This window comes from Centroberyx affinis, unplaced genomic scaffold (assembly GCF_046629955.1).
Source record: "Centroberyx affinis isolate AG114_WGS23_722 - 3 ecotype Tasmania unplaced genomic scaffold, CSIRO-AGI_Caff_v1 ptg003654l_1, whole genome shotgun sequence".
Lineage (NCBI taxonomy): Eukaryota > Metazoa > Chordata > Actinopteri > Beryciformes > Berycidae > Centroberyx > Centroberyx affinis.
Genome location: NW_027281558.1, coordinates 74,635 through 91,076, shown reverse-complemented (window position 1 = coordinate 91,076; position 16,442 = coordinate 74,635). Strand labels below are relative to the sequence as shown.

The following is a 16,442-nucleotide window of genomic DNA, read 5'->3' as shown; positions in this document are numbered from 1 at the left end:
GACAGTATGCAAACCAACCAAGGCCATGAATTTACATCAAGGTGCGAGTCCTAAAGACACCGGCTCAGAATAAAAACCTGTGCATCCTGTTTACAGTTGAATGTTCTTTGTATTGCGCGTGTGCCCCAGCCCCCTGCTGAATTATGGACCTCTGGATTCTTTTATGTGGTGTGTGTGTGTGTGTTTGTGAGAGAAAGAGAGGGTTAGAGTACTGCATCATTTCCTGTCCCTTCTTTGTTCTCAGACTGATTTAAGTTTCAGAATGAGAAATCAAAACTGGCAACTAGCAACTAATGTGTGACTCATAATCACAAAAATAAACACAGGTTTACTTATTTACTTAGTAGTTTATTTGATAGGGACAGTGCAGTTAACATAATCACACTTCACTATTGAAATATGGAGTTTGTAGTTACTGCTAATTTCCAACCCTAGTCCCTAGTTGGGCTTTTAAATAGACTACAACTATCTAAAATATCTTGCATAAGTTAATATGAAGTACAGAAATAAAAAAAAATACCCTACATTATACATCATTACAATTACACAACATCGTACTATGTGCACACATAACAGCACACGACACAACAAACGAGATTCAGAAGTGCACAATCCAACCGGTTGTTTTAAGTGAGTACACAATGATGGTGAGGTACACTAGTATAACAATCTTAGCCTTACATTTGTTATGTGGGCCTGTGCTATTTCTACATCAGACCGTAATAAAAGTTAACCAAGACTAATATGTATCAATGCCAAGATTTGGGTAATTTACTGGAAACAGCCATACGTTAGTAAACCATTTTCTAAGTTTCATTTCTCCTCGATAACCCTCATCTTGAAGCCTACGCCACCACCGCCCCTCCTCTCCTCATAGGTGCTGCCTCGTGTCAGTCCAAACCTCAAAGCCAATCAAATTACTCAGTGGGATAAAAGAGGCGGGGCGTGGCGCAACGTCGGACTGTTTTGGAGTTCCGTCGCAACATATCGTGGTATTTATACTGTGTCTGAAGGTGTTTTCTTCTGTTCGCGGTCTGCCAGAGGAAGGAATAGATCAAGAACATCAAAACAATTACAGGTATTGGTTTTTTTTTATTATTTAATTTGCACAAAATTCTCTGTGAAGTGCTATCATATGAGGCTATGATGCTATCTGCGTAACTGAGAACGACTTAATGAGGACTGTAAAAACGTTGAAACGTCTTACATTTTAGTTAATTTGCGAATTATTCTTTCGTTAATAAACATTTACCGCAAATAACTTAATTCACAAAGCTAAGAGGTCATTATATTTGTCGACAATTTGTAGCTAAATATACATATCCCACAGAACAGGCCTACTAAATTGATAAGGAGATTCGTTTTCCAAACCTTGCAGACTTTGTCAGTGCCTTCCTGCGTGCAACAAAACACACCGTCAGTCATCATGGCAGTGGACGGATGTGGTCTGGTGTGCAAATATATCCTCATCATTTTCAACATCATCTTTGCGGTAAGTATTCTAAAGACTCTGTTGTATGATACTGTGTTGTATGGGCATTTGGTTTGGTTGGGGTGCTAAGAAGGTCTCTGTTTTTTGTCTGAGAAATTTAGAGTTCAACTAAGAGCATCACATCACACCTTCTTATGATTTGACTGAAAACGTCTTTGTAAAAAAAAAAAAAAAAAAAAAAAAAATAGCCAATTTGTTGAAGTTGAAGTTTCTCTATAGCTGACATTAAAAGTTGTTACAGTGCAATCCAGCTGGAACGTCAAATTGTGCAGTTCTGATGTGTGGATAGAGGCACGGATTGATCTGCCTTGAATTTCCATGATAACTTTCGTTTCAGCTCATGCTGCCTTTGTTTCACCTTGGTTTCACTTTGAGGTGGGCCACAAGCCAGTAACGTTACAAGCTAACCCTGCTTAACCACGATGTGACATACACACAGATTGCCTAACACACTACCAAAAAAAAAAACAAAAAAAAAAAACCCTGAATGTTTTGTCAGGGCAAAATCATCCATTCCTCTTTGTAGGCCTACTAAGTAACCTGATTTTAACCTGTTTTCTTTTTCTAATGCATCTGTTGCCTGTTTTCTTTTTCTAATGCATCTGTTGCGTTGCATGTTGTTGTGTGTATTTACATTGTTTGACAGGAATTCCTCTGGTCAAACACATTCAGTTGTCTTGTTTCTTGTTTACCTAGCTGTCCCACAATGGGTCTATTTATTGCACTTTGTTCTCTGTTGGAAGATAGTTGCACGCCACATGTCAGTACATCAGCATGCCATGCGCCATGTCAGTTCTACATGGTGTGAATGATGTATTTCTCAGTTCATCTTCAGCTTTCCCTGGAAACACAACACTTGGATCAGTTAGATTTAGAGGATGTGAATCTGTGTTACCAAATAGTTAGAATGTGGTTTTATTTCCTGTTTGACAGGTGGTGGGGTTGGCCTTTTTGGGACTCGGCTTGTGGCTGAGGTTCAGCAATGACACGAGAGGCATCTTTGAACTAGAGGCCCTCAACACAAGTGCATTTGTTGTCGGTGAGTTCCTCTTTTACACAACTTTCTCTCTTTTCTCCAGAAAATACAAGAAAAAAGGCCTGTGCTTCTAATACAGACTCAAGACATTACCAAAAACTCTCTCTCTCTCCCCCGCTCCCTCTCTCTACCCTCTTTCTCCTTCTCCATCAGGTGTGACTGTGCTGATTACTCTCGGTTCAGTGATGCTGATTGTGGTTGCCTTTGGGGACTACGGTGCCTGCAATGAGAACAGATGTGCTCTGAAAGTGGTGAGAGAAGTTATTCCCTTTACGTAACTTTCCTTGTAAACCAGAGCTGCAGCTGCTGTTGCGAAGGCCTACATTACGTGTGTTAGTACTGGTTGAGTACCAACTACATATTGGTTAAGAGTGAAATGGGCTTTGCCTCTAACTGGGACATCATGTGAAGAGATCTGAGGAATCAAGCGAAGGCGTTGATTCCAGAATATGGATGTGGAGTATATGTAGGCCGAGTAAAAGGATTAATAGCAATAGAGAATGTGACAGCATTTCTATTACTCTGAGACATGTACAGTATATTGGAATGAAATATAGCTCACCTTAGGAGGACAGGATGATAAAAAAAATTTGCTTATTTCTCTTTCCTTAGCTCTTCTATTTCTTGTCGTAGCACTCACTCTTAACAGGATTGTTCTGGTCACAGGAATATTGTAAGGGCACTAAGGCCCTGAGCTTTGCCCTTCTCTTAATTTTGAGTGCTTGCAATTTTCAGTGACAGGGGAATCGAAGCTTATGCTACTAATGCACTCTCAAAAGTTGCTCCGGATACGAGCGTTAGCTAAATGCCTGAAGGCCGTCTTCAGCCGCACTAGAGGTATCGCTTACTAGATAAGCCTCTGCCTCCACAGGTAACAGACCAGTCAGAGGCTCAGGTATCAAACAGTTGAAAAGATTTACTGGAACACCTGTAAGGCCATTTACTGGTGTACTACATGTAAGGCCAAGCGGTACGTAGCAGTGGTTTCAAGTGGACAGACGTAGGCGACGTGGGTGAATCCAACACTCCTGGAATGTGGCAATTCAAAAAAACAAAACCTAACTTAACACTAAAAAACAGAAAAGCTATAAACTTATTTCAATTTGAGCACTGCCCAAAAAAGTGTCTGCAAATCCTTAAAGGGTCTTAAAGAGTCTTAAACAGAACTGATATATTCAAGGGCTTAAAAGGTCTTAGATGTTTTCTTCTTGAATATAATATAGTCTCAGTGGTCATTAAAAGTGGATTGAGTCTTCAATATAGTTTCAGACCTTTTTTTTTTTTTATTAAGAAACTGGTATTCAATTTGGCTGAAACTAATTTCTAAGTGGCATTAGAGATGTCAGTGAAAGGTTTTAATTGCTACTTCCTGAAACCATTTTGTAACCACAAAGTATTGAAACAGCCTCGGTCGGATGTTCAGCAGCATCCGCAATGCACAGCTGGAAATTGAATCGACGTGGGTGGAGGGTGTGGAATGTTACTCTTAGCTCTACCTCTGGTCAGGTCCCTAGATCATGGGGATTCTGCAACTTTGACCTTTTGTCTTTATTTGGCACCCAGCACACCCTTGTTTCAATTTATCATCTTTTCTGTCCGCGGCAGGTTTTATGCCCTCGTGTGCACAAAGGTAAAGCCCGGCATGTGATTTTATATCCACAACAAAGTGGGCATAAGAAACAATCAAAGAAACAGCCTTAAAAATGTCACACAATGAAACACATGCACTGATGTTGCTAAAATGCCTGTGGTTTTTCAACCTTTTTCTTCCTGTTTCATGTTTAACCGTAGTTTCCTGTTATACCTCTAAACCCTCAAGAGGCTAGAGAGCCTCGCCTCGGTCTCTGTGTGGGAAAGTCCAAAGGCATTCCTTAAGACTTAGGTAGCTCAAAGGCTTAAGATAGGGAGAGATAGTTTACTGTGGGAAGTAACAGGGTATGACACATCTTTGGTCAAGGTTTTTGTGACTGGGCCCGACCCAGGCTTTTCCTGATTCACTGCTATTACCATTCCTCAACTGTACAGCATTTGCACTTCACATCATGCAGGTGAATTCATGTTACAATGCTCTGATTTGCACCACAGAAATGTAATGCAGTCCAGAGCATTTTGCACAGTAATACATTGCACCTCCTGCACGCCTCAATGCATTGTATTCTGAGAGGGCCTCACAACATCTATCACCCGGCCATTAGCAAATCCCATTATTTTTTCCAAGACTAGACAGCCATGTGAATATAAAACTGCTTTCAAGCTGCAGGCAACTAACAAAGGGAGTAAAATCGTAGTTATTATGACTCATAGTAATGTGCCAAGAAGCTGCCGGCACCCACTCTCTCCATCCATGATTTATGAGGAGTATCACCCTGACCATGTCAAAAAAATCTCTCTGTCTCTGAGTCTCATTAATTATTGCGCTATGAATCAAGAGTAGTTTTAGCAGTTAAATGCTTCAGTGGCCTGTGAAGTGAACAGATTACATTTTCCACCCAAACTGCATTTTAGGATACTTTGTACTCAACCTTTGTAGATGCTGAAGTGTTAAAATCTCCCTTGTAGCATTTAATGTTTGCGCACATTTGTGTGAGTAGTGTCATCCTGTTTGTTTACCTGTTCCTGTGAGTTATTCGGATTGTTTACCTCTTCCTTTCAGTTCTCCGTTCTTCTGGCCCTTCTGGCTGGCGCTGAAATCGCAGTTGGAGTTCTCGCCTATAGCAGGAGCGATGAGGTAAGAGGGAAGATGGGAAAGAATGAAGGGGGGGGGGGGGGGGGGCTAACAGTAAATGGGATGAATAAAATTGATGATGATGTGTACAGAACAACACTGTACTACAGTCACTTGTGAAAAGTTACTATATGAAATGTAAAAAAAAAATCATATTTCTGATCTGAGTATTGTCTTGTATTTTTCACTGTTTAGGTGGGGCTGAACATTACAGAGTTCTACGCTAGCCTGTATGCTCTGTATGTAACGAACGGAGACCCAGCCATTGGCGCCATTCTCACATTCATCCACAACATGGTAAGCACAAATTCTGATCATTCCCCTCCACCTTCATGCAATGCACAATTTAACTCAAAACAATGGTTGATGTGGTTGTATACTTGGTGAAATCTGCTTTTAGACAAGTGCTATTTAAATACAGTTTATTATATTATAATGTGACATGTCAGATATGGCATTTTTTTATTGTTCATTGATTTTTGAGGCTGCCTATCTCCCTTCATCTCTCTCCTCCTCCTCCTCCTCCTCCTCCTCCCCCACTCTGTAGCTCCACTGCTGTGGCGTGTCGGGGGTGGTGTTGGTGGAGCTTGCTAAACATACGTGCCCCAAACCAGACGGGTTCTTTGAGCACATCGCCATGCCTGTAAGTAGGTGCTAAGGTTTGGAGCCATGCTGATGAAAGTCGCTAATTGATAATTACGCCCTAATAGTTTTAAATATGTGTAAAATAACTCAACGTTTTGAAGTCATCTCATGTTTAATTATTACCTGTATTCATGTAGGGTAGGATGACCTGTGTTTTAAACTAAGAATAAATACATGCAGGCCAGATGAGTGCTTCTAGATGAGTGTTTCTATGTTTGGCCACTTTGTGAAACCAGGCTAAGATGAAATGGAACTTGTATATCTTGTGGACATTTGGTTAGCTACATGATGGAGCAGACGTATATTTCCCCATGTGCCCTTACGATTTCTCCTCCTGTCTTGGTCTCTGTACAGAACTGCCCTGGAATCATTGCAAATGTGTTTGAGAGAAAAGCACCTCTGGTGATGGGCATCTTCGTCGGAACTGGAGCTCTTCTGGTAGGCAACTGCATCGCACACTGCAGTACATTATTGTACACATACAAACAGTGTCTGAAATTAACCTTTTGGCTACCAGGGGCTGGTAAACCGAAAAAAAATTACCTGGCAACAAAAAACTTTACCAGAAAAAATAATTAATATGTTAATTTAAAACTTGCTCACTCACTTCTACAATGGATTAAGATTGTAATTCATCATGGAATGCAACAAAATTACAAGAGAACAGAAATTTAGATGCTAATGCAGCCAATCAGGAGCCTGTTTGATATGGAGCCTTTGTTTTTGTTTTGCTTTGATTGGCCTATGGTCAGAGAGAGTGCACCATAGGTGGCCAGTAGGGACAAAGTTTGAAAACAGGCAAAGACCAAAAGCTGTATAAGATCGTGGCATTCAATTGTAATCGAAGAGACACGTTTTAGTGGTATTTGGCCCTTTGCAGGTGGTAATTTCAGAGTACTAGGAGTACTTTATACTGTACTGCACATACACATTACACTGCATACAACACAGCATGACCCCATGCTATACATACAACTATTCTGCACTTCATTTACATCTGATTACAGCCAAAACACACTACTCGGGCCACAGATTGACTGATAGGGGGGGAAACAGAGCTGCTTCGGGGGTGGAAAAAATGAGACTGCAATCTTGTTGCAAACATCTGTGCCACATCTATGAAATAGATTCTGCACTACTGGAAGAACTATGGTTAGAGGAGGAGAACATGGTAGCAGAATGTAGACTTTAGATAAGCTAACACAAATAAAAGACAAACTTAATTTATTTTGTCTTTTGCTGTTTTGTCTTGTAAAAAGGTAATGACTATGTTTTAATAATTCCCTGTACCTCCCTCTGTTTCTTTGAACCCAACACTCCTCATCCCCTGCTTTTGAAATCCCATTCTTTTCTACTCCTTCCTTCCTCCAATCTGTCTAATGGCTCCCTATAGATCATAGCTCTGGTTTGCAGCACGAACCTCAGTAGAAAGATCCGTCTTTCCGTCGCATCTCCTCAGTACATCATCCTGACTCCCCCCACCCCTGCTCTGTCCAACCAGTACCCCTATCCTCAGCATGGAATAATCTCCACCTCCTACCCCTGTCCCGACCAAGACCCAGTGGTCTTCACTCCCCTCACTGTGGCTAATATCCCTGTGGCTGAGGCTTAGTCCACTCTTGTCTGTCACTTCTCACTACCGCTGTCATGCTATCTTGACTCCATTTCACAATCTCCTGGCATAGGGAATAGGAATCTGTTTTTATCCTTTGTGTTCACTGCTTAACATGCTCAAGTCCTCGTATCCTGGTCACTGCAGGGTGTCCTCTGCTCCCTTTAAAGTAAAAATCCATTTTTCTTGTGGATAACTGGCCAATGTAGATGACGTGACTTCACATCAAGATATTTTCTGCACAGCTACAATGGAGTTTGATAGTATAGATTTTTTTTAACCAGGCAAAACAACCAATTTGGGGAATTCAAAAGTATTTAATAAAATTAAAAAGTGATAAAATAAAACAGTTTATCAATCAGTAACTAATCTTTGGCTAATTAGGTTTCTATACCCTAAAACCACAAAAGCCTACATGGCCAAAGACCATTCCTATTCTCAATCTGGCTCCTGGAAATTTGGCACCTCTGCTCACATCCTCGCAAGTGAAGCATTCAGTGAGACATTAGTTCTTAGTAATTCTTTACATTTAGATATATGGCCTGTGCCTGAACTCATTAATCATCCTCAGTCCTGCAGCTAACCCCTAAAGCGAACAGTTCTCTCTTGCTGTGCTGAGCTCCAATGACAGTAATGCAGCCACCCGTAGCTGGCGGGTTAGCTAATATCAGCCAACAGGAAACCAAATGAAACCCCCCCCCCACCCCCCAGCCCAGCCACCCACCAGCCGCCAACCGCATTGTGATTCATTTTGTACCTTTGACCTTATAGCTGTATATTAGTCAGTTTGGAGACTATGGGTGCTTAGCACAGGACTGTCACCCAGTTTGCTATACCATTTAAAGATTACATAGCTCAAGATGCCTTTTGATATAGCTGATATATTACGAGCACAAGAGTCATTCTTTCTTTTCTAAGGCTGAAGTGTTAGTGTGGAGGAGTTCAAATGTACAGGTGTTGCTATCTCTTAGATAAACGGAGGTTAGGAGGGACGAGACTCATCATTTTGTACCGATGTTCAACAATGATACATTGGGTGCATCCCAAAACTCCAAAAAAGCATTCCTCCCTTCCCCCACTATCTCCTCCTTTTCTGTTGGTACTCCACAAAATCTTTTTTTCAATTTGGGTGGATGGTACCTGTGATCACGCGCAGAATATGACATCATTGAGAAAACTTTAAAAAACATAAGAGCGTAAGGGATTCTTCTTCTTCCAATGAATTTCCAGCAGACTGGACACCGTGAGGCATACTGCTGTCCTCCACAGATCAGGTCGAAAACATGATGATTCAGCTAAGGCTTATATCTGAGGATATAGGCCTGAACCTTAATTGTAAGCGGATTATCACATGTAGGTTGGGCCATTTTAATTTCGGTATTCATATTTATTTCACTATCTCGCAAAAGCAATGTTGTAAGAGTCGAATTTGTTGGAAATGGGCCCACCAAGAAAATGTATTCACCAGTGTAAGCTGAGGAAAAAAGTTCATCCATGAATGAGAACTGCTTCTCTAGGGGTTGTTGCAAGTCATTCTGGGAAACGTAGGAAATCAGTTGAGGGAAAGTAGGCACACCAAAAAAGCCAATTACAACACTTCATCACAAAATAACAAATTGATATCTAACAGTGTAAGGTGGATTTTCTAGATTCCTCACAGAATATATTTTCTCTTTTTCCATGTCACACAAGCTTCTCTGTGGCAGAGTGCAGTAGCATTGAGAGTGGTGGCAGGGAAACGCACAGCTCAATCGCTCTCTCACACTTCCTCATTCTGCGGCTGGTTTAATCCCAGAGGTGTAAACGGAGGTGCGGGTTGTTAACATCACAACTCTTTGTCTCATCCCTATTTTCTGCTTAACTTTTGCTTTGCTTGCCCTCCTCCTTCTGTGTCTGCATGATAGATGACTGCCCTGGTGTGCACCATTGTCCTCATGAAACAGATCAAGAGAGGCCAGCAAGCGATCACTGCGTACTATAGGACAGTGTACTAAGAAGGGAATTCTCTGTTCGTCCCTGCACTCCTCTGCCCCATCAACAAAGACCATCGCTGGAATTCGGGCTAAGCCAGTATCAACATGTTTACAGATCTTTGTCTGTGTGCAAAATACTGATCATACATTTTACTCTCAACCCAGAAGTGTTTTTTAAAAGTTTTATTTTAAAAGTTTTTTTTATCCTAAGTCATTCTGTTAGACTAATAATTTGACTCATTGTGAAAAAGTTGTACTTTGTCATTTCTTGTTTGACTAAACTGAGGTCCAAATACTCGTTTCATTCAGAACTGTCAGTGACCATCAATATTTTTTTTTTTTCTTTAAATAATCTTTTAGTGACTCTCAGTGAAATGGATGTTGCTCATAATTAGCTATTATTCATGTTGCTGGAGAGTGTCACAACAGGCAGTGTTTGTGTACTCGCCTGACAGGCCTCTAGATCATTATGGGCCTGCTATCAGTGAGCTCTGATGACAGCAGCCCATCCATCCAAGTGTGGATATTGCAGATTTTTCACAGCATCTCTTTAACACTGTTACTCACGTTTAGTGCTCGTAGTCTATTGCCGCTTTGTGGAACAGTTAAATGCCATTTGCACGTACATATGGAAAAGGGACCGTTTTTTCTCTAAATATTTGGTGTATACTGTTGAGTCATACATAACCTTACTGTGTTAAGTCAAATTACGATGTTGACAGCCTGCAATGGGGGCCATCACATATTGTTAGTGTCATCCCAAATTACCATCTACACACTGCCCATTACACCAGCCATTAACTTGTCAAGCTATTAACAATGTCACGCTGTTACTTAACTTTCTAGGTAAGACACTGGAATGTTAGCTTCTCTTTTTGTCAGTTGCTTCACAAACATTAATTTTTAGAATGCAGAGATGGTAATTTGTAATTGTATAATAGTTTGAATGGTACAAGGTTTGTTACATTTTGTCTTGCACCCATTTCAAACACAATTTTGAAAAAAACAAACAAACAAAAAAAACATTTCCATTTAAATTGTTTATTCAAGATGCATGTCCAGCATGAGTAAGAGCCATGCCACACGCACTGGCCAGAGAATAAAGTCAAGGGCCTCCTTGATTCTGAGAATAATATTCTGCAGGCTTTCCCCAGTCAAGGAGTTACGACTGAGACTGTTGAACATTGATTGTATAAACACTTCATTGGAAGTGCTTTACAGCTGTGAAGCATAAGTGCTGCCTTCCCGTAAAAACCAGTTTGGTACTGAAGAGAACCGCTAGCCATTAATGTGCATTCTACTTCAACCTTTTCTTCCCTCAGGTTCTTGTTCTGTAGTCTGTATGAAAGCTTCATCAGTGACCAAAGTAAAAGGACTTAGCAAGTGTCTTGTTTGAAAAAATAAATGCCTGGGAGATCCTTTTGATTTTGCCATGTATTAATTGCATGTCCTTTTTCAAATAATATGCCTACTCACTCTGTACTACTGACTATAACATTGCACTAATTTGAAGTTTGCTGTTAAAGAAATAAATATTCCAAAGAGCTTTTCCCCTCCCTCACCATGATTCATGTCTTTATTTTCACAAAATGACTGAGAAAAACAAGACATCAGTTGTGTAGGGGTGTCTTTATTTCATTGCTCATACGTCACTCTCGGGACCTAGGGGAAAAAAAAGAAGTCAACGTAACGGTGAAGAAAAGTAAGAACCCCAAGTACTATGATCTGACCTTTGCAGTCCAGGCCCCAAGATTTAGGACTGACTGAGATTTGTATGATTCATGTAAGCAAGGACAATAGTTTCTTTTTGGGTTGGGTCTTTCAAGTCTGGAGCCCAGAAGTCTTCAAGTGACAGAGTGTCCCTTCACTCAAAATTTGGAATTACACCTTTTTTCCCAGATTGTTGACACTGCTTTTATGAAATTGTATTGTTTCATCTAGGGCCTTACAGCTTGCTTTAGCCACAAAGAACCATGTAAACAGTCAGTTCAAGTAAAAACAACAAAATTCAAGCTGTGAGGTTTTTCTGTGCCAACATTAATACACAGTTGGTCCATCAACGCAACACAAACTCCTTAGTTTATCTGACGTGTTTCTACTTACTGCTGATGCAGCCTACAGTGCAGTCACCATCTGCAGCTGAGCACACTTCCGTCGAGCACAAAAAGTAGATCTGAGGGGAGAGATGACAAAAGGAGAAACAGATTTGAATGGATATGCTATATTGTTAACGATAATCCCAGTGGAACTGATTTATCTTAAACTAGCTTGAACTTGAAAGCCCCACCTTAGAAGTCACTTCAAAGGACAAGAATAGACATTCACTTGAATGAGAGTTTTTTTAAGTGGGAAGTACCTCTGGGTCCTCCAGGTGAGAGTATCCTCCTTTAGCCAGGTGGGAGGGACTTTCTGTGGGTAGAGACAGGAAGCTGGTGACGGTGAGCCTCCGGGTGTGGTGGGGGTGGGAGGGGGGCGGTGGCGGGGGAGGAAGCAGGTGGGAGTCTAGGTCACTGCTAGGACAGCTGAAAAACATACAGGTCAAATGTAAGAATATTACAATTGAAGGTCTCTCAAGAGGACTTTGAGGATAACAAAAAGCCTTTCTATATTTTAGCTGCTCAAATGTGATCTAAATACAATGAGAATCAAGATTATATTGGTATACAAGTGGGGAAGAATTGCCAGTATCCTGATGCAGCCTGGTGATAGCGTCAGCTGTTTGTGAAAAGTGAGTCACAGACCGCAACGCTTCATCTTTTCATGTGCAAACTGAGCAATCTAACTGCAGTGGGAATAAATGGGTCCCTGGTACTTATGCTCTTGAGTTTAGGCACTCTAAAGCGGCAGCCGGAGGGAATCGGCACAAACGGCCCTCTAAAGGGATAACCAGTGCAGTCGAGAACGGCATTGACCTTCCTCAACACAATCCTGTCAAAAGATTGAAGCTAGTTGTTCCTGGCTCACAGCAGTCACCGTACTGGCTGTTTACACCAAGCTCCCCAGTCTGTTTTAATACTCAGCCTCAAGCTGCCAAGACAGGCTACAATACAGCAGATTTTAAAAAGTCATTGTTTCACCACATACATTTGCCATTACCTATCTAGTATGACCTACCCATTATATATGAGCATCCAGCTGGCGTAAGGAGAGTGAGTGTAAGCCAGGCAGTAGTGAACCAGTAGCACCAAGTCAGGCTGCGGGGGGTTCAGCAGGCCCACCTCCACATACACTGGTCTGCCCTGCATGAGGCTGAGGGGCAGGTGGGCCTCCGGGTGGAAGCTGGTAAAGGACTCGTCTAAGAGGAAAGGTTGGCATCTTAACATTAAGAAGAGGTTGAGCCATCCAGCCAACAATTAGACTGCAAAAGTTCAACCACTGCTGACAGGAATTTCAGACAGGCCTAAAGATGGACTGATTTATTGATTGATGATTTTGATTACTGAATGAAAATTAAACATACATATCATACAGTACTCTCATTGTAATGAGTTTAAGGAGAACAATATTTGTCACCTGTGGCGATTCTCAGTTGGACAGTCACAGTGGCTGGTGTGGACTGAACTGGTGGTGCTGGGGATGGACCCATCACCTGGAACTTCACTGTACCTGAAGAACCTGGGGAAGACCTACATTCCACCAGCAACCTAGGGATGGACACAGGCAACTGGCCTTACCAACGGTAATTATTTGATCATTATATGGAATCATATTGTCACTGTCAGGTGTAAACTTATCAATTCCCATTTTGGTGATTTTCATGTTTTAACTTCAACCGAATGATAAAATGTTCTTCTATGGGTTGAGACAATTCTACAGTCCTTGGGTTTAGAGCATTTGGATTAGATAAACTCAAATTCATGGTCTTCAAGCTAAAAACAGGTTTCTTAGTTTCTGAAAAAAGGTTTTCAACTGACAAGAGCAATATGACTGTTAGCAGTACTAACTGTATGGATTTGAGTGGGTCGATCTTTTTCAACACACTTTCCATTTACAGTTAACAAGCATAAGATATCATCGCCTCAAATTACCTTCAGTGTGTCTGCCATAATTAATAGTTGTAAACATGGATAGGGAATGAAGGTAAAGAAAAGAAACGCATATTGGAATCGGAAATTAAAACTGCTTCCTCTTGTAAATGTCGATAACATTACCTGACAGGAGAGCCCTCATGCATGGAACTGTGGTCTTGCTGAAGAGGCTGGATACCTTGGACATCCAACAGGTGAACCTCTGTCTGACCAACCATCTAACAAGGGTGAGATTAGTGGAAATCAGTGGAGAAACAACGCAAGAGATAATGATAAATAATGATAACTGCAACTGAGTGTACGATTCAAAGTAAGTAATTCAAAGCTGCAGGGAAGGCATCATAAACTTGACATAATAATCTTCACAAAGCAATGTGGCACAGTCAAATGGCTTCATCAGAGTAGCCCGTCTTGTTTGGGTGCCCTACATTAAACTGCATTCTTCATGAGACAATGTAACAAACTCAAAATGGAATCACATGAGGAAGCGTGCCTTACATGTGTGTGTACTCCACAGCCATCCAGAGGCACCGTGTAGAGGTCAGGGTCAGAGGTCAGTCTCTGGGGCGTACAGGACACATTACTGACCTCAGAGAGAGGAGCAGGAGGGGCCACTGTGGGCTCCACCACAGAGTCCGGGACCGCGAAGACGAAGTAGTGCCCCATTGTACACTCTGTAGGTTCACAAGCACACACACACACACACACACACACACACAGATGATTGCCATTCCTGTGCAATGTGGTTTTGACCTTGGACACAGCGGAAAAGATACCCCGCTATCTCTACCTTCCCCTGGGAAACGCCGCTCTGTTTCAAAGCACACTAGCTGCCTCCAGAATGCAGCTTTTGTTTTTTTCTTTTCACTTTGGCAAATGCTCTGCTTAGGGCAGGTTAAAATCATAACATTTCCTGCCAACATATTTGTGAAATCTGTGTCTTGGGCGTAACCTCTTAGCCTGAAAGCTCATCAATTGTCCAATTTTATCATTCTTTTTCTATTGTAAATTCACCGTGTCAGACATGTGTTGACAAGAGAGACTCACCATTCACAGGGTAAGAACAGCAGCCCAAAGAGCTGCAGTCACGATCTGACACCGGGCCAAGGCCACAGGGTGAGGCAGCGGGAGGGTGTGAATTGGCCTTGAGGCGAGCTGAATATAGAAAAAGAAAAACAGGACAAAGAAAGAGCTGGATATACCTGAATAGTTATATCCAGTACCATGCAACATAACTGATAAACAAACCTCAATCAGAACGTATGCCACGCAGTTAATTGATTACAACCATTGATGTTTGAGGTTCAGCCTGTCAAGAAAAACAAAATATTCTGCCCCCTTGTGGTGATTTGTAGTGTAGACACCAACACTGCCTACTCTTCCCAGTCTTTCAGCCAAAAACAGTGTCAACTCACTTAGAGTGACCATGAAAAGGCCTAGACGAGAACCAAAGTGACACTGAAAAACAAATCAGTAACAGATTATATTCAATAAGCTCAATAAGATGCTCTTTCTGTAGCCAACCAATATGTCAAAAACCCAATTCTACAGCTGCTGTAATTTCTATTCAACAGTTTACCTCTCATTTCATTATCTGGCCTCTCTTCTGCTTCTTCACCGTTTGGATGCTGAAAGGGATCATATGGATGCTGCTGAGAGATATGATGGGATGAGGGGCTATGGAAAGGTTTGTAATGTGGCTGAGGCATGCTGGGATATCCGTCCTCTGCAGAACAGAAAAAGGAATCCGCTGTGTCGTCGGTAGAATCTGAAGGAAGTTGAGTTTCTGATTTTGATGTTGCCTTTACAGAGTACATGCTTCCTGCAGGGTGTGATTGCTGGTCATCTATGGACACTGGAGTCTGGTAGTAGTGGTGGTAGTAATAGTAGTAAGGATGTAGGGGGCCGTTTTGGACATCATACGCTGATTCTGTGGTCGGAGTGGTGGTTTGAGGTCTGTCGTCATCAGGAGTAGTATCAGGTACAGGGGCAGGATGTTTGAGATGGACTGGACGCTGTGGTGATTCCACAGTTGCAGAGGCAGAAGCTTGAAGCCGAGGGTCTAAGGCTTCTTTGGATGAAGATGGAGAAGCATGATGGTCAGCGTTGGGTGATCTCTCAGGTCCATAATACATGTGATAGTAGTGATAGAAGGGGTGGTAGTAGTATAAGTAAGGAGGAGGATCATGGTTGGGTGATGTAATAGAGGAGGAGGATTGCTCTGGAGGAGGAAGTGTAATGGGGTTTGGTTCCTGTTGATGGTTGCTCCAAGGTGATTTGTGGGGATGGTAGTACAAGTGAGCGTAATTGGGTGGGAGGGGAGGTTGGGTTGCAGGAACCACAGGTGCAGAGGGTTTCTTTTTATCTACCTCTTCTAGCTCCGTTTTTTTGTTATCTTCAGATAAATGTGGATGTGGGATCCATTCCAGGCTACCATATACTTGCGGTTCACCCAGATGATTTGGGTTTGATTGAACCAGATAAGGATGATTAGGGTTTGGATGAACTGGATGAGGATGGAAGTTATATTTGTAGTGGATTGGAAGCTGTGGTAAGCCAGGAAGTGGGTGAGCAGAAGTGCCAGGCTCCATGGTTGGAGGATCAACAGGCAGACTTGTAGTTGTAACGGTGACATGATTGGGAGGGGCCAACCTTTTGGCCTCACCTGTAGAGATATGTGGGAGGTGGTAGAAGTAGTGGAAAGGATAGGGCTGTGCAGGATGGGGTACATGAGGCGCAGGGGCTCTGGGATTTAATTTACTTGTGACTGGAAGGGTGGGAGGACGAGAGGAAGCTTCGGTCACAGGCTGAGGGAACTGGTCTCGAAATTCAGGGTTAGGAGGAGCAGGGACGGGCTGTTCTTCAGGATACCTTTCATCTGTGACCATCTCAGGAACAGGGTCAGGGAGAGGGATTTTGGGGAGATGGTAG

General features: G+C 42.0%; 1 protein-coding gene across 2 annotated transcripts; it reads left to right on the top strand.

Annotated features, from left to right (window-relative positions):
* Positions 1 to 976: 976 nt before the first annotated feature.
* LOC139661925 (CD9 antigen) lies at positions 977 to 10,665 on the top strand. Of its 2 annotated transcripts, none has more exons than XM_071540510.1 (9): positions 977 to 1,078; positions 1,379 to 1,492; positions 2,426 to 2,531; positions 2,682 to 2,779; positions 5,182 to 5,256; positions 5,449 to 5,550; positions 5,801 to 5,896; positions 6,253 to 6,336; positions 9,415 to 10,665. In XM_071540510.1, the coding sequence occupies exons 2-9, from the start codon at positions 1,427 to 1,429 to the stop codon at positions 9,502 to 9,504; spliced, it is 717 nt and encodes a 238-aa protein (XP_071396611.1). In that variant the 5' UTR covers positions 977 to 1,078; positions 1,379 to 1,426; the 3' UTR covers positions 9,505 to 10,665. The 2 variants fall into 2 exon arrangements, with proteins under 2 accessions (XP_071396611.1, XP_071396610.1); XM_071540509.1 differs by having other exon boundaries at positions 7,292 to 10,665.
* The last annotated feature ends 5,777 nt before the right edge of the window (positions 10,666 to 16,442 follow it).

What these genes read in the sequence shown, in the direction of transcription:
- LOC139661925 (XM_071540509.1), top strand. Translation starts at nt 1,427, where the DNA reads ATGGCAGTGGACGGATGTGGTCTGGTGTGCAAATATATCCTCATCATT. An exon ending in CACAAGTGCATTTGTTGTCG is followed by an intron (nt 2,532 to 2,681) that starts GTGAGTTCCTCT and finishes CTTCTCCATCAG; the next exon opens with GTGTGACTGTGCTGATTACT. An exon ending in ACAGATGTGCTCTGAAAGTG is followed by an intron (nt 2,780 to 5,181) that starts GTGAGAGAAGTT and finishes TCTTCCTTTCAG; the next exon opens with TTCTCCGTTCTTCTGGCCCT.